This window comes from Anas platyrhynchos, chromosome 5 (genome assembly GCF_047663525.1).
Source record: "Anas platyrhynchos isolate ZD024472 breed Pekin duck chromosome 5, IASCAAS_PekinDuck_T2T, whole genome shotgun sequence".
NCBI classification, from domain to species: Eukaryota; Metazoa; Chordata; class Aves; order Anseriformes; family Anatidae; genus Anas; species Anas platyrhynchos.
Genome location: NC_092591.1, coordinates 57,620,339 through 57,638,965, shown reverse-complemented (window position 1 = coordinate 57,638,965; position 18,627 = coordinate 57,620,339). Strand labels below are relative to the sequence as shown.

Here is an 18,627-nt window from a genome sequence, read left to right as displayed (position 1 = left end):
CATACATCATTTTATGATCTCTGTGGTTAGAATGTAGCTGTGAATTAGATAGTCTTATAAATAGAAAGTGAACTAGAAGAGGATAACATAGCCCCAAGCTAGAAGAGGAAAACAAAACACCAAAGCAATGAAGTATCACTGTGGATACAATGTGGTACTGGAACTGAAAAACATCTACGTCAATGTACAAAACACTGCATATTAGAACTTGTAGGGACAATTAACATTTTTTATTAGATCAGGGGATGGCCAGAAAAGTACACAGAGGCATAAATTCTTATACAGGCATGTGCTTTTGAAAACTCCAATTATTTCATCCAGTAGCCCCTCACCATTACGTCTGGACTTAAATCTTGACTACCATACAAATGCTGTGGCAGGCAGCACTACAACAGAATACTGTTGGTATGTGAGAAATTTCCACTAATATTTGGAATCATAAATGAATTTCAGTGAAGAGATTTGGAGGAAAAATCAAGAGCTATAATGCAGTTTCTCAGGAAAAGGCTTGCAGTTTTGACATATTTTCACTGTGGCATTTCAGTCTTTTGTTTTAGTTTGTACATCTGAATTTTTCTTGCTTGTGATATACTGCTTGGTGCAGTATAAGTAGATGTTTCAAGATATAATAAATCTCATGAGTATCCTTTGGATGAGAATGGACTTTATCAGTTGAAGGTTTCAACTCTCTTCATCTGCTTTTGTTAGCTACAAGTAGCTGCTTCCATAATATTTTTTTCATCAAGTTCCATTGAAAAGTCAAAGGAATGTAAAACAATATCTTATGACTTAGCCTATATGAGTTTACCATAAACACTTGGGAAAAAATTGAAAATTGACTTGGTGGTGGTGTTTGCTTGAATGCAATACTTGACTATTGTACTGCTCAGTTAAGCTACTTAAAAAATTAAAAGTAATCAAGTGATAGAGGGTAGTAACAACCCTGATAGTTGAGTAAAACAGTTGTTAAATGCTACCTGTGCTTGACATTACCTGTCAATTCAGTGCAAAAATAAAGCTATTAAAGAGGCCATAAGAATAAAACTTAGGAATTCCAGTGTTACCCATGTATCAAATGAGGCTTAAAAACCGTGGGTATGGGTAATATGAAATGAAGATTTACCATTAAAAAAGTGGCATGAATTATAGCATTATAAAAAGTTTCATCAGGAAGCTGACCTAAAGGGACAAAGAACACTATAGGCAAGGAAGAATTTGAGGACAATTTCAGGGCTCTGAATTACAGGTAAGAGTGGGAAGAACCAACCCTTGCATGATGTGTATCCTTAGAGAAGTGCATCTTGCCAGAGAGATGAAAGGGGGGTTTAATTATGGGAAATGGGCAGTAGGCAGAATTGATTTAATTGCTGATTGTTTTAGAGAAGAACAAACAAATGAAAAAACAAGCTTACTAGAAGAACTGTATAATTATGCAAAAAAGGAACCTGTTTGATTACTGACAAGGAGAAAAAAATGCATGTTTTTCTAAAGTGAGGTTATTGTTTGATTTTCTCCGAGAATTTTCTGATGCTTGCCATTAGCAAAATAGGCCTTTTATATTTGCACTCACCACCTTATTTGGAAGATGTTTCTTAATGCTGCCATTTAGACTATGTTGGTCATTGTTTTTATCATGAAATTCCCAGATACAATGAATGTATTTTTAAAGATTTTTCATTGAGTAGACTACAGCCTGGTGGTAGAACCTCTCAGTTCTGCAGGAGTGTTCAGGTGTAGTGCCCCTGAGAAATGTTCAGAGTTTTTGGTAAAGTAAAAGGTGAGAATTAGTATTTTTTATTGTTTTTATGTGTTAATATAGGATACATTATATTTTTTATGTTTCTGTTTCTTTGTGCTGCCCCAGAAAAACATTTGGAAAGAAGTGGTAAATGTACAACGAATAATACCTGAAAATGAGGTAGTCTGCTGAAAATCAGGCACATTTTAGAAGCAGGAATATGTCTTTTCAAAAGAAGTGAGAAAGATCATGGTTTAATGTCAGTGGCAAATATTTTAATAAATACTAGTTTCCTAGCAAAAGTTGCAGCAGACAGAAGATTTTTTAATAAATACTAGTTTCCTAGCAAAAGTTGCAGCAGACAGAAGATTGCAGCTGAATGACAGCATATCATGATGCTAAATATAAAATACTAAGTAGTTATCTTTGTCTTGGCATCTCTGATTTTTCAAAACATTTTTTTTTCTTAAAGGATTAACATTTTTTTCCATCAAAACAGCAAGGTGAAGTAAGAGTCAGAATTTTGAATTTAATGCAAAACTGTAGCAAAAAAAAAAAAAACAAAAAAAAAAAACCACCTGCTGGAACAAAAAGCTATCAAATGTCATTTTGTAAGTTATGGTCCAGTGGAAACTGAACTGCTTTGCACTTGTGCAAATAATGCTAGTACGACAGGAAATGGGAATGCATGACAATAATTTGTTACATAGAGCTGTACAAAAATAATTATAGACAAATTCGTATTGTGTGAGAAAGAAGAAAAGAAAGATACCGAGTTCCATAGGTGTTTTGAGTTAGTTGCAGCACTGTTCAGCAAGGACTATCAGGATCTGCCGACGTAAAAGAGGATCCACAAAATTAATCTCTTCCTTTAATAAAGAAGATGCATGTTTATCTTGTAAAATCAGAATCCTAGTGCAATATGTAGAAAGTGCTAAAATACCACAAACACAGTGCATAAATCTCAGTACAATAAATTAAAGGATGGCATAAATACCTTTTAAAGGTTAACTTTCTTGTCACCTGTAAACAAAAACCAGACTATTTATGTGTATAGTGGGTCTTTAGTTTGTCATCATCTAAATTGCTGTAGTCAGAATATAATTGCTACTCCATGAACTTTGCAATTATCTACTTTGTTCTTTCGGGTAATTTAAGAAGGAAAGCTGATATGAAAACCAATTATGATTTCCCTAGATAATGGACATTTTTATAACAGATTTTTTTCTACTAGTTTGACATAGTGCATTGTTAATATAAAGAAAGTTCCAGAACTGCTTAAAAAAAACCCTGATCTGTCAGGCATTTGCTCAAATATAAAATAACAGTCATTTAGAACTCCCACTCTGCTGAACCAAGACTTTATAAATTACCCTGTAAAGCTTGTAGTTGCTTATTTATCTGTCTTCCTAGCTAAAGATAGGTAATGGACTCTTGCATATAGAAACAATGAGAAAAGCTCTTTTCTTTATTTGTGGTTAAAGCAAGGGATTGTTTTGACTGTATTCAGAGAAAGCTATTATCAGGATCTACTCACTTTCTGATCATTAGAATGCTAATTCCGACCTTCAGATATTCGAGGTTTATACTGGACTACCTTAGCCACCTTTAGCTTGATGTTCGGCTAACCCTTGTTTTCCCCTTTTGCCATTGCCAGCAAGAGCAGTATGCAAACTAAGAATTTAAGATATACAAATTATTTCTGTGAAACATTTGTGTTTTGTTTTTAAACCACAGTTGGAATTCATGCCATATGTGGGGAGAGGGCTGGAGGAAAGGCAAAGATCCAGGCATGATGCCATATCTTTTTGAAGAATGTTTTTCCTACCACAGGTGATTCACATACCATGTTCTGTCATTTAATAACTCCACAGATGCACAAAGGAAACCATCAGAGAACTGTGAGCTGGGTGGTGCATGCCCCTGCATATGTGTGTCCATCCATATACCTGCACATACACAGGCACCAGAAAAGTATCAATTCCACTTGGCAAAAAAGGGGGAGACGTGTTAGACTCCTCTTGAATTGGCTGAAATTTTTTGTATGTTTATACCGAAGAGGTCTGAGTATAGATTTCAGCTCCAGGTATAATGCACACAGATTTAGATTGTTCAGACCCTGTTGTTTGGAGTGCATTTAAGGCTGCTATATATAATCAAAGTACATTGTCAGAACAAATGTTGTAGTGCATTTTTATGCTTTTCATTTTAAAATTCTTGATGGTGGTTAAATTAGTAAACTGCATAGTTTTTATAAATATTTGTATTAATAAATAATGTATATCTGTGCATTTGAAACTGAAATATGAAGGTACCTTGAAGTTCAAGCCAAACTTGCTGCTAAGATTAATTTCTCTCGATAATCTGTAAAAGAAATTTTGCTTAAAATTGGGCTTAAAATTGAACTGGATGAATCTGAGCTACTTTTAGGGACACATGGTTAGCGTTTGGAATTTTTAATTGCCAATACATACAAAAGTAAAGCAATTTTGGTATTTTAAGAACATCTAAAGCAAGTTAAAATTGGAGTGAGGTGAACATTGTGTTGGTGCTGTATATTCTGTCCTGAGTATGAGTGCTCAAGACTTTCATCATGACTAATACATTTACCACAGGGATATAGTCTCATCTGATTCATGTTTCTTTCTAAATGGGATACCCTGTGAAAGGATCTCATTTCCAAATCCATATCTCTTCAGTTTGCTCGATTTCTGTGTGTGTACCTCAAAAAAAAAAACACCTTAATTTTGTGCAGACTGATGGATGTTACAATAAAAGACCTTGGCAAATGGGATGTATGGTATTCTTTGTTCATCTGATTCATGCGTGCCATTCAAAAAAGTAGTTACTATGTCAAGTCTGGCTGTGACAGACACAAGTTAGACACCACACGTTTGACTGCAGGTCATCTCTGTATAGTGTTTTTTTCATAACTGGTATGCATTTTAACTTACAGCTTTGAACAAGATATACCAATGAACTTAATTAGTCTTTCAGTCTGAAGCCTGTGTATGTGGTGATAATCAGCAAGATTAACTGGAGTTGTCATGTTAAATATATCTGTGTTAAAGTAAATACTTTAATGTATGTGAGTTAACTCCTGAGAAAGTGATCTCATTCAGGATTAAAGTAGCTCCAGTTGGCGTACTTAATGCAGTACAAGCACTAATCGCAGCATCTCTAAGTTCACTTCTCTTACCGAAGTGCTAGCTGAGTTTTACAAACATATTAGTTGCTGTAGGACTCATAAAATAATCAAAGAACCTTCTCACCTTCCAGGTCAGAAGAGAGGCATAAAAGGACAGCAGTGACCAGAAATGTAGCTTGTTGCTTTTCATGTGGTTTGGCTGTGGTTAAAGAGAGAAAAATTTTGTCTCTAGAGTACTTTCATCAGCACTAAATTCATTCTCAAATATTCATTCTCTGTTTTATGGCAAGTGTCTGAGGAAACTCATCAGTCTTCCCTTTCTTTCAGAAAAGGAAATAATATAAAATGTTATTTTTTACAATTTTTTATAGAACATGTGAAGGCAGCTGCCCGAAGTGTGCATGGCAGAGAAGAGGTCAAGCCTTTTGCAGTAAAAGTGTACTAGATTTTTATACATTATTTCTCTTGGCTTTTACCTTATTGTAACTGCTTATGAATGTTGCTGAACATGAGTTTGCCTTGTAAAGGTCATTTTAATCAGAAGGAAGACTATTCCTGTAACAGCTATCTATTTATTTTATAACTATAATTATCTGAAATTATTTTACCTAAGAGAGTGCATATTCAACAGATAAGAAAGACAATGGTACAGTAACACAGCCAGCACACGATATATATATATACCATTTATTTATTTATTTATTTATTTATTTATTTTTGAGGGGGAATAGCTTCAGTCTAGCTTCGAGTTGTTATCTTTACTTGCAGGCAGAAGCTGTTATATTGTTAGCCTGGTGGCTGTGTGCAATATTCACTGATAATTCATTTCATACTATGTTTAGATATTGGTGCAGACAAATATGATTAATGTTCAGGGCACAGTTAGTACAGAGTATGTTTTTGCAACTGACACATAAATAATCCCTTGAGTGAGGTACTAATATATTCATATGGAGAATGTTAAGCTGAGTCTAGTTAGGTAATCTAAGAGTCTGGGTAGATGAAGCCCTTTCAGTTTCTCGTGAGGGATTTATAGCTCATTTTGAGGTCAGACACCTTGCTGATTTCTTCAGCAGTAGGCCTTTTTGACAATAAGGTTGGAGAATTATGTTGACAAAATGAGAATCCATTTACAGCTTGATTCCTAGTGGATTCATATGAGGGATAGATGTCTAATAGCTTTATGTGCTGGTTATACAGATCCACATGGGGTATAGAAACTACTTCTTAAATTATATACTTAGCCATGTATCCCACAGAGCAAGTTATCTGCTAGTTATTAAAGGTTCTAGTCCCAACTAAGTTACTAAACAGAACTAATCCTGAACAATTCAGTGAGGCTTTTGACCTCAGTCTAGGAAATAAATTAATCTGTGTTAGGCTGAAAGGCTCTGGACTACCTGGGCCTTAGATCCACTTAACTCTCAGAATTTAGCAACACACTCATTAAGACTTTTGATCCTAGGCTTCCATGCTCAGTTTAATATTTGCGTTAGAATTGGCACATCCTAATTTCTGACACATAACTTTGACGCAGGTAACGTGGCAACTTTTAAAAAGAGCTAAGCTTAATTCAGTTTTCAGGATTGCATGAAATATAATTGTGTTCATAAAGTACAACTGGTTTATTTTTTGGTCTTTGTATAAAAACTCCTTTCTCTATTTGTATTCAACAATAGTTAATCAATGCCCAGAGACACCTAATAATAAGTGTTAACATGTTTATACACACGTATGAGGAAATTTGTTATAGTAAACTGTAGATGAATAACAAAAGATTGCTCAAAGTTTAGGGTTTAATAGAGAGTTTTTTACTGTCCTGAGATAAGAATAGGATAGGAATGAGCTGACTACCTAAGATTTCTCAGGAGTTACTCTATTCCATGGGTACAAATTAAGATCAGCTCTGCGCAGATCATATCTGATGTGTATATGCAGCCTATTTATTTGGACTGCAATGATAAGGTGTCACTTCTGGGACATCTGTGTTGGGCTGTACTAATGAGACTGAAACAATTTTATTTCACAGCTTTACCTACCCTGATACATACAAGGAGAAAAGTTGCTTCTGGCTGCAGTTCCTTCCCTCACTTAATTGTGACAGCTTTGCCTGAACATGAGGAAAAACACTGGTACGACGGCATGTAATTTCCAAAACAATATTTCCTGTTTGCTCTGAAGAAAAGACAAGAAGACAGATGATCCATTCAACAGGTTAGATCTGATGTAGAGAGTATATAAGTTTATTATCTTAATTGTACCTTGGTGCTCCCTAAATGTTATTGTAAATGTAAATTTAATGTCCTGAAATGCAGGTGTCTTTCAAAGGGGTCATTCCCAAAGTATTTATAGTACTTATATACATATACCACAGTATTATAAACAATTTTAATATTGCCCTCATGATACGTATTTTACTTTCTTGATTTCTTGCTAGTCCCAGATTCCCACCCAGATCAATTTCCTTCTCGGTTGCAGCCCTCTAGAAAGGACATTTCCATTCTAGAAAGGTCTTCCTTAGTAAATATAATACTGACAACAACAAAAAAATTATACATTTATCTTACACCAAAATAAAACAAAATAAAGTCTGTCATTAGAATCCTTCTGCACTGTTTGCTGGTTCAAAATTAGCCACAAGAATAGTTACCTTGATGGAAATCTTGAGATATTATTTTTCTCCAACTTTGTATGGCAATAACCATTGTTGTACCCTGCCAAGGTCAGTTAATTCTGCCTGTTTGATCAAGCTGGGAATGTTTTTTTCTGTGTTAACTTTGTGCTTAATACATAGGTGAGATCAGACAACAATGTATCTGGAATAAACAAGTTTAAAGAATTTATTTGGGAACAGTTTGTTTGATGATCTTTCACTTGTGTATCTGTACACAGGGCATATAAAACTTCTAGGCTAGGCTACTAGCTCCCACATGAATCTGATCTTGAAGTTCTTAGGAATAAGGTTGAATAGTTTCTCATTTCTATCAGTGTAATTCTCCTAGTTAAAATTGCTTATGTTTTTTTCTGATGTGCAAGGCTGGTTAAAAAAAGATAGGTTAAAAAAAAAAAGTAATGCATTCTTCCAGGATTTGAAATGAGATGGTCATTTAAGTAATTCTGTGAGTTTAATTGATTTCCCTCATGAGATAATTACAGTAACAGTATCCAAACTTGAGATCCATACTGCTCACTACTGCTTGGCATATCTGTAAGAAGGGGAGTTGCCTGCTCCAAAATTCTTGTACTCTAAATACTTTGTTAGGGGAAAAAAAAAAAGGCAGGGGAACTACCCTTGTTACACTGGAAGGGGGGATGTTAGCATTGACAGTGATGTGGCTGGTCTCTCCGTTCTCAAGCAGTTCCTTATTTAGATGCTTTTTCTGCGTTTTTATTTCTTTCTTTCCTTTTTTTTTTTTTTTTCCTATTGTTGATTTGAAAAATCTCCTTGATATGAGTCCCTGTCTGCCCAGAATGAACTGAGAAATATTCAAATCCAAAAATAAACCATGCATGGTATTTTTAGTATAGTTTCTAAATAGTTCCATACTCTGATGCAAGAAATTATTCTTGAAATGTAAACATCATCAGTGTTTTTACTGCTGTTCATCCTAAACTCGGTGGTAAATAGCAGTGGTTTTGCATACGTACCTAAGAACATATAAAAGACCTACTGTTATGTGCAGTGTCAACTTCTTCTGATTAGCCTGTTGCAGTACAAGTAACAAACAGATGCGCTATTCATGTATGTTGTGTACAAGAACTAACTACAGATAGGCTGCATTTTCTTTTAAGTACCTTATTATGTAGTGACAGTCATATTCAAAAGAACAGTATTAGAGCCAGATTCTTTGACAAATATGTCTTACTGGGTATGGTTAGTGAAATATGAATAAAATACAAACTCCCTAAAGCAATACAAACACTGGGAGGAAAAACGTAGCTGCAGGGACAGGAATTCATGGCTACTTTGGTACCTATTAGTCTCCAGTACTGTAATCAACTGCAAACAACAACAACAAAAATCACAACAACAACAAAAAATGTTTCCTCACATTTGAAGTGATGCAATAACCATGGTTCTTTCATTTGATTTTCTTTGAGTACCCACTAGTGCAACATTTTACTTGATTTGAAGGGAGTTTCTTATCTTACGGGAAGTTGGCCAAGGTGCCTTGAGAGGCTAATAGAAATAAGAATGAAGCAAGCATAGGGAGGAGCAGAAGAGTAAAAAGGGAAAGCTAAAATGGAAATAGAATAATTCATGGTCTAGAAGTGCTGTAAGTACTGAGCTGTAGTGCAGTCTTATTCTCTGCACAGAACTCTTGATTACAGCAGGAAGATTAGTGTTGGACCGAGGCCAGACTCTGCCAGTGTGAATTGCAGCAATTGGGAGATAGCATAAATTAATATTGGGTATAGCAGCTTAAGTTAGGCTTTTTGAATCTCATCTTTCCTTTGCCTAAAAATGCTATTATTATTTTTTTTCTGGTACTGTATACATAGATAAGCAACAATGATGCATATTTCTCCTCCACGTCATTGTAAAACAGAACAAATCTGTACAATAGCATACCTTACAGATCCTTTGCTATGCTATGATGTTCTTAGTACAGTACTATTTGAGATAATGACATGTACATATTCCCTCTTTGTTCTACCTATAATAGTATCCCTTATGAATATAAAGGAGCAGAGGTAATGTAGTATCTTTAAAAAAAAATTTCTTTGAATACTATGAAAATATAAAGCTGAATGAAATGACTCACAGTATTCATTTGTAAATACGCAAAGCTTGTTTTTAGCTGTTAAATTAGTTAAAGAAAAATTGGATCTGATAAGACTTGTGATTTTGATTGAATTGCATGTAGTTACGTCATCTCTAGCACATTAGAATGGACTTTAAAAAAGGTACAAAAAAGCTCTTCTGCTTCTTACATTATCTGTTATGTGTGTATCCCATCATATATCACTTTTTATTCCTCTTTGCTCAAGAATATACTGTAGTTATTAAAAAAAAAAAAGGAGAGTAATGATTAAAAAATGGCATACCAAAGTGATTGATCTATTTCAACTTGTGTCTATACTGAGATAGCCAGTGAAATTTTCAGTTTAACAGTGGTATGAGATAATGACTAGAAAATAGAACAGAATAGAACAGTTTAGCTAGAAGGGACCTTCAAAGACCATGTAGTCCAATGGCCTGACCCCTTCGGGGATAATCAAAAATTCAAGCATATTATTGAGGGCATTGTCCAAATGCCTCTTGAACACTGACCAGTATGGAGCATCAACCACCTCACTAGGAAGCCTATTCAAGGTTTTGATCACTCTAACAGTAAAGAATTTTTTACTAATGTCCAATCTGAACATCCCCCAGTGCAACTTTGTGCCTTTCCTGTGCATCTTGTCACTGGTTACCAGAGAGGTTACCAGGGCACCTTCCTCTCTGCTTCCCGTCCTCAGGGAGTTGCAGAGAGCACTGAGGTCACCTCTGGCATTTCCTCTTCTCCAGAATGGACAACCCAAGTGTCCTCAGCCACAGGACATGCCTTCCAGCCCTTGTGTCAATCTTGCTGCCTTCCTCTGGATGCTTTCAATTTCCCTTTTTATATTGCGGAGCCCAGAACTGCACACGATATTGAAAGTGAGGCTGCACAAACATTAAGTATAGCAGGAGGATCACCTCTTTTAACCATCTGGCTATGCTGTGCTTAATGCACCCCAAAGTGCAGTTTGCCTTCCTGGCAGCCAGGGCACGCTGCTGGCTCCTGCTGAGCCTGCTGGCACCAGCACCCCCAGCACCCTTTCTGCAGGGCTGCCCTCCAGCCGCTCAGCTCCCAGTCTGTGCCCAGGGGCAGCACCCGGTATTTCCTTTGGTGAACTTCATGCTGTTGCTGATTGCCCAGTGCTCCAACCTATCTAAATCCCACTGCAAGGCCTCTTGTCCCCCCCGAGTCAACAAGTACCCCCTAGTTCAGTACTGTCAGCAAACTTGCTACGGATGCATTCAATACCTGCATCCATATCATTAATAAAATTTGAAGAGAACCTGCCTTAGAATTGAGCCCTGAGGAATGTGTCTGAAATGCATCTGAAACTGCAACAAAGGTAAAAGATAGGTGAGTGTTTTCTTTGGTCCAGTCTCTAGAAGTACATCAAAAAGGAATAAAAAAACGTATGTTCAGGTCTTGCTGATAGAAAGCAATACAGTACTTCAGAGAGAATGAAGTTATTGAATTCTGCCATTTTTTTGCCTCTAGAATTAGATTTTACTGAAGTAGGAGGGATCTCTAGGTGTTTCTAATTGTAAAAACTTATACCTATGGTATCTGTCCTATTTTTATGGCATTGAACATTTCCTTGTGACTAAATCATGTTAGGTGCTTCATCTCTGTCTTTGGTGTACTCTTGTGCCAGGTTGCTGAATAATCTGTATGTTGGTATCAGAAGTGAATTAGTAGGGTGTTTTCAAATTGCATCAGGGAGCACCAAAATTTGAACTGTTCCTGTGATGATGCCAGTTTCTATTTTAATGGAATGTGGGATGAGTTTAGAATACCTAATGTCTTTTGCTGTATATTGATTACAGAATTTGAAGAATTGGGATTTTTGAAAAATTGGTTAGATATAGCTGCCTTTTAAGCATTTAAGTGTTTTTGACCTGACTATTATGAACTTGATGTTTATTTGGTTGATCCTTAGATCTCCCTTTTATAGTCATAAGTCAGCCTACTGAAATGAAGGGAATGAAGAGTTTGAGCACTAACTGCTGTAGGCAGTAGAGACAGAGGTATTGTGGATAATTTGGGTTGTACCATGCGGGATCTGAAGAGGAATAGTCACCAGGCTCTCTAGGTTTTTCTGGACTGTGGGAAAGGTGTGGACCTATGCAATGAAAAAATGCCTGACCAGGTGCGAACACCTTGAGGCAAGTGTCTGGAGTGAGCGCCGCTCTTGGTTTGTCCCTGTTACGATCCCATCTTTCTTTTGCTTTTCTACATTAAGCAGGCGTGCCTACGCTTACTCTTCATCGAGATGGTAGAATTGTAGCTGTACCATCAAATATGGCCAAGCTGCATTTTTGTGGTGCTCGCTCACAGAAGGTGGAACCGGTCACTGTTTGGGTTTTCTAGACGGGGAAGGAACAGCTTGTGGTACAGGCAGAGGGAGAAAAGATTTGACATCTTGTCAGGGGTGCTAAACCTCTGTGATTTTAGGTCTCCCCTACCAAATACATGATGGTATCCTATTCATGAGCTAGGACCTACTTCTTTGTGCAGATACAGAATTAGGGGTAAGAGTTAAATTGGCTTCGTGTGCAAGACCTTACACGCTGCATGCGAGCAGGGGAGCGCTGGGCAGGAGCTGTGGGGGTACCTTTCTCGTGTGCCTGTGCCATCTGAGGGCTTGTGGTGAACGAATCAGCAGGACAGAGGTAGGGCCAGCTGTTTGATCTTTTTGGAAGATGCGATTTGCACTTCGTTTTCCACTTCGGAACCACCTTGACAATGTCTTTTTCTTCCTTTAAAAAACAACAACAAAAAACACACAGAAAAGAAAAGAAAACAAAACAAACAAAACAAAACAGAAGCCAGGGCTTGTGGCGTGGCTTTGAGCACCAAGCTCCGCTAGCCAGCGTCTGCATTACTGATCAGCGGCACACGCCTGTGGCTAATGAACAGCTCCCACACAGCCGGGGCGGGGAAGGAGCCGGGCCGGGCCGGGCCGGGCCGGGCCGGGGGCGCGCAGTGCGGGGCGGCGGCCGCCAGGGGGCGGCGCGGAGCCGGCAGCGGCGCCATAAAGCGGCCCCGGCCCCGGCCCCGGCCCCGGCGGCGCGCAGAGCCGGCGGGCGGCGCCTCCGCCGAGCAACAGGGCTCGCTCCGGCAGCGCCGCCGCTGCTGGCTGCAGCTGTAAAGCGGGGCACTACGCCGTGTGGTAGACAGCCGCTTCCTCCTCTGGTTTTAGGGTTTTTAATTATTGTTATCGCTTTTTTTTTGTTTGTTTGTTTTTTTTTTTTGTTTTTTTTGGGAGGGGGTGTTTGGTAAGCGCTGCCACAAAGCGGCACGACAAGTGCAAGCTGCGGGCTGCTGGCTGAGCAGCTGCTGGCTGGACGTGTCGGGGAGAAACTGCAAGGAGCGACACTCATCCTCCCATCAGTGGAAACAGGCTCGGTACACGGATTATTTAACGTTGATTTACAAATCTACAGCAAAAGCTGGGCTCGGAAAGCCTAGTGATCACACTCATCCATTCATTCCTTCTCTCTCACACACACAAACACGCTCACGTCTTTCATTTTTTTTTCCTTTTGGAAAAGACTCTTGCTTGTTGCCTTTCTGCAAATGCCTGGGTGAGAAGCGGTGTCTGTAGCTGTGCAGAATGCTCCCAGCTTAAGCTTCCTCCCTGGCTCATTCTTGGCAATCTTGTTGCACCTGGAAAGAAGGCAGAAAAATAACTCATCAACCTGTGGTGCTGACTGACCTTACACGCCTGCAGGTGTAGATCAGTTGGCACAGCCCCCTCCTCAGGACCACTGGCACCAGATCCTTACACGAGCAAGAGCAGCATTGCTATTTCTCTGCCTACAAACAGTAAGTATAACAGCAATTTAAAGACCTCTTTTTTGCATGACATATAGGTATGATTTTAAAAATAGCATTGTCTCTTAATAGTCCATAGCCACCTTTTATCATATATTAATAGGTACAGCTATAAATGAGGGTTCTGTTTCAAAGGGGTGTGTGCATGTATATTTTTGTGTGCGTTTGCATGTAGATGTTGCTTCAGTGCACCTGCAGTTGTGTTTGACACACCATATCACAGTGTTTTTGCTTGAGTGAACACTGTACGTGCCCGTATCCAAATCAAATTCAGTGAGATGTTCGTTATGGTTGAAACACAATTCAGTTATAGATTAAAATGTAACATTCTTGCATCTTGTGTTTTTACAAATATATGAAAAGCTCTTTGTATAGACACATTTATTTCAATATTTCATGTAGATACATGTAGGTGTATGTATTATGTATGTACTCAAAGATCTGAATGCATTGTGTATTGCAGTAATTTTATTAGTGTTTATATGTATTGGTGTTTCAGAAGCATGTGTTTGTGTATGGATGCAAGTGCTTATATGGGTGGGGATTTTGTAACTCTGTCTATATATATATGACATACCCACCCACATCCCTACCAACGGAGTGGTTCAAAATCTCTGTGCATGTGATGTGGGTGTGTGTGTAATGTAGAAGTGTGAATAGTGTGGGTAGGGGAAGATTAGAATGCCGTGGTAATAGATGACACAGTTTCATTTGATCAGTGTGACCTTTTAGGAAAACAATCCAATCTTTTCCCTTTTTGTTTTGTTTATTTTTGTGTGTTTGTGCATGTGCCTCAGGTTAAGTGCTTCTTCTGCATGACCATAACCAAAGGGTGACCCATCCACTCCCTTTTGTTCTATGGGGACCTCAGAGCCAGTTTCTCAGTCTTCATCTCCTCCTCCTCCTCCTCCTCCTCTTACCACTGCTGCTGACGCCCTGGGTGCTGCTCCCAGGTTTGAGACGTTGACAGGCTGAAGAAAGGATTTGCAAAGACCTTCTCACTGTGTAAATAGAGTGATGGCTGGAATTAATTTCAACTCCCCACGTAATGATAATAAACAATAATAAGAATTCTAGGCCAAAGCATTACCAGGAACAAATTATGAGGAAAGACACTATTCGCATTTGGTTGTGACGATGAACTAAAAACATCTGTGCAGAGCAGGTACCCTTTGATATGCATGTATTTTTCTTCACGAAGGTGGTCATGAATCTGATCAGATCTGTGGTAGTCACGGGAGATAAATGAAAGCAAAGGGACTTAGTGGATGAAAGGACAAGGCCTCAGCTGTTCCCTGCTCCAATTTTGAGAGTTTCATCTTTTCGTATTAGCAAAACAGTAGTTTGTGTCAAACGTTTTGGACAATAAGAAAATGCAGATCTGTGGTTTTGCAGAACATAGATTCAGCATTATAACTGTATTGCCCTGTGCTGTGTCCAGTGCACTGTCCTCCAAATGCAAATGGCTTTGAACTTCCTATGCTGAAAGTTAAGTTTGCACTGTAAAGAAAAGCTTTTGTATTAAGTGATAAAAAAAAAAAAAAAGAAAGCAGTTGAAAAATGGAGGTTGCAATGGTGAGTGCAGATAGCTCTGGGTGCAACAGCCACATGCCCTATGGATATGCAGTCCAAGCTCGGGCCCGAGAGAGGGAGCGGCTGGCACAGTCAAGAGCTGCAGCAGCTGCAGCCGTAGCAGCAGCAACAGCAGCAGTAGAAGCAGGGGCAACAGGTGGAGGTGGACCGTATCACCACTACCATCAGGAACAGAGTCGAGGTGCATCCTCTTCTCACGGTGGGAATGCATCACGCAGCAGTCTGCCCAACCGCCAGAGTGGTAAGAGATGGAAGAAAGGGAAAAAGAGGAGTCACCACTTGGGAAGTAGGGAGTGTGGGGCCTCCTTCCCCTGTTCTGAGCTGCTGCCTCTGAGTGGTTCTGAAGAGAGAATACTGAAGGACTTGAGTGAGGAGGAAGAGGAGGATGAAGATGAGGATGAAGACGATGAGGAAGAAGGAAAGCTGTACTACGGTGCTGACTATGGGGAGGATGAGTTCTCATATTCAGACCAGCCACCTGATGATGGTGGAGGCCCTGGGGGTTACAGCTCTGTTCGCTACAGTGAGTACGAGTGTTGTGAGCGTGTGGTAATCAACGTGTCAGGACTGCGGTTTGAAACTCAACTCAAGACGTTAGCTCAATTCCCGGAAACGTTGTTGGGTGATCCAGCGAAGCGAGGCAGATACTTTGACCCTCTCAGAAATGAATACTTCTTTGATAGGAACCGGCCAAGCTTTGATGCCATACTCTACTACTACCAGAGTGGTGGTCGGCTGAAGAGGCCTGTCAATGTACCTTTTGACATCTTCAGTGAGGAGGTGAAATTCTACCAACTTGGGGAGGAGGCCATGCTCAAGTTTAGGGAGGATGAAGGGTTTGTCAAAGAGGAAGAGGACAAAGCTTTGCCGGAGAATGAGTTTAAGAGGCAGGTCTGGCTACTGTTTGAGTACCCGGAGAGCTCCAGTCCAGCCAGAGGCATTGCCATTGTTTCTGTCTTGGTCATCTTGATCTCCATCGTCATCTTTTGTCTGGAGACTTTGCCAGAGTTCAGAGACGATAAGGAATTCGTGATGTCCCTGAGCTTAGGGAAGGGGCTTTCCAATGAGTCACTTCACCTGGATGCTGGGGAGCATACCATCTTCAATGACCCGTTTTTCATTGTAGAGACAGTATGCATCATTTGGTTCTCCTTTGAGTTTACAGTGCGCTGCTTTGCATGTCCAAGCAAAGCACACTTCTTCAAGAACATCATGAACATCATAGACATTGTCTCCATCTTGCCTTACTTCATTACTCTGGGCACTGACTTGGCACAGGAGCAGGGCAGTAATGGTCAACAGGCCATGTCTTTTGCCATCCTGAGGATCATCCGTCTGGTCAGGGTGTTTCGCATCTTCAAGCTCTCCAGGCACTCCAAGGGTTTGCAGATCCTGGGTCACACACTCAGGGCCAGCATGAGGGAACTTGGCCTCCTCATTTTTTTTCTTTTCATTGGAGTAATTTTGTTTTCCAGTGCTGTTTACTTCGCAGAAGCTGATGAGCCTGCCACCCATTTTCAAAGCATCCCAGATGCCTTTTGGTGGGCTGTAGTGACCATGACTACAGTTGGTTATGGGGACATGAAACCCATAACTGTGGGTGGGAAAATTGTTGGGTCGCTGTGTGCCATCGCGGGAGTGTTAACCATTGCTTTACCAGTGCCAGTGATTGTCTCCAATTTTAACTATTTCTACCACAGAGAGACTGAGAATGAAGAACAAACGCAGCTGATGCAAAATGCAGTCAGTTGCCCTTACCTCCCAACAAATTTACTGAAGAAATTTAGAAGTGCATCATCTTCATCCACAGAGGATAAATCAGAATATTTGGAGATGGAAGAAGGAGTTAAAGAATCTCTCTGTGTAAAGGAGAAAAAAAGTCAGGACACGGGGAATAGCAGTGAGTCAGAGAAGAAAAACTGTGTAAATTCAAATTCTGTGGAAACTGATGTGTAATTTTGAACGTTTCCAAATATATTTATGCATTAAAGAGTGCAGTGAAAATAATGAAATATGCAAACAGAAGTCCACAGCATACAGTAGTATGCCATTTAATGGTTAAATACAAATAAAAAGCATTGCTAAACTTGTATAACATATCAAGTAAGTGATATAACTTGAGGAAGGGATTGCTAGGTCTGATATAACTTGACTATATTTTTATTAGAATGCAAGTGTTTTGCACATGAGGCTGAAAAATTTATTAAAACCAAGTCAGTTCTAAAGTGGGTGCATGAACTGTCGACATCACTAATAACAGCTCTGTGGTAAAAGTTGGCATTCAGAGGTATTTACTATGTAAGAAGCAATGAAGTTTGGTAGTCATTTATCTATTTATCAGTGCTTTAATAGCAGCTACCATAAATCATTGGATACCATTGTCATTCTTTTTCAAATTTATTGTAAAAAGATACTCTACAGAAGATAGTTCTAAATTTTTTTCTTGAAATCTATAATGCTTGTTTTTAACTGGAAATTTACTTTGAAAAGGCTGCTGAACCTCCAGAAATTGTTTATTTTTATAACTCTCTTTGGAGGCATTGCAGCATTTGTTGTCTAATAATGGAAGAAATGAAGTAAGAGAATCATTTAACCTGGTCTGACTGCAAAGGCAAAATGACTGGAATGCTTTTTTGCACTACTTTATATGCTGGAGATATATTGAAAGAGACTTCATACTGTGAATGTTTACTAATGTAATAGTTCAATGACAATCATTGGAAGAGTGAATTCTGCATCATATTTTATTGTTTTTTGTTTGTTTGTTTTTATTTTTTATTTTTTCCTTTATGTGATGCTGATGGCAAAACAGCTAACATTACATTAATTCCATACTCTTTTAATTATGAATATCTGTGATCTGCAAAAGGATTGTGAAGTAAAATTTTATAATCAAAATTATTTGAAATCACTCTTTTCTATAGACGTTCTCAAGAAACACCAACCTATATCTTATAGCTTACATCTTTTTGCCTGGTTAGTTTAACATTGAGAGGCAATGGTTAGTACATGCACTTTGTCAGTATTGAAGTAATTCAGGGTATGTGAGGAAGGCAAAAATAATAAGATACTCAGTTGTTACAGTTCTGACAATTCAAAATTGCTGACTTCTAATATGTTATTGGTGCTGCATTTTCTCCCTTAATTACAGCTTTCACCTGTGTGCATTTGAAGCAACATTTAAGATCTTAAATAGACATTCTGGGGTTCACAATGAACATGTTGGGTCCCATGTAGTCTTAGGGAAAACATCCCATGATTTCTTTTCCGTAATTCTTAGGCCAGCCATATCTTCCTGTGTCAAAAACTTCCACTGCCCTTTATAGGAGATTAAGTTAGGTAAGGATTATCTGACCTACAGCACATCCAGACTCCAGAATGAAATAAGTCAGGTATTACTGTATTTAGCATAAATAATAGATTCAGAACAGATGTTTTTTTTCAGACTCAAAATTGTCTGGGGAAGGCACAATTAAACGGAAGCTGTTTTTGAGGAGGTACTGTGGAACATTCCAAATCATAAAACTTGAACCAAATCGGCATATGCA

At 38.7% G+C, this 18,627-nt stretch overlaps 1 protein-coding gene across 10 annotated transcripts in view; it reads left to right on the top strand.

Moving 5' to 3' along the window:
* KCNA4 (potassium voltage-gated channel subfamily A member 4) overlaps positions 1–18,193 on the top strand; it is a 110,703-nt gene extending 92,510 nt beyond the window's left edge. For 9 of the 10 annotated variants that reach the window (XM_072039183.1, XM_072039190.1, XM_072039187.1 and 6 more), the window contains 3 exons: positions 6,916–7,100; positions 13,383–13,477; positions 14,284–18,193. In XM_072039183.1, the coding sequence (XP_071895284.1) occupies positions 15,047–17,035 (1,989 nt within the window). In that variant the 5' untranslated portion in view covers positions 6,916–7,100; positions 13,383–13,477; positions 14,284–15,046 and the 3' untranslated portion in view covers positions 17,036–18,193. The remainder of the gene's footprint in view (positions 1–6,915; positions 7,101–13,382; positions 13,478–14,283) is intronic. The other variant, XM_072039182.1, reaches the window with a different exon arrangement.
* The last annotated feature ends 434 nt before the right edge of the window (positions 18,194–18,627 follow it).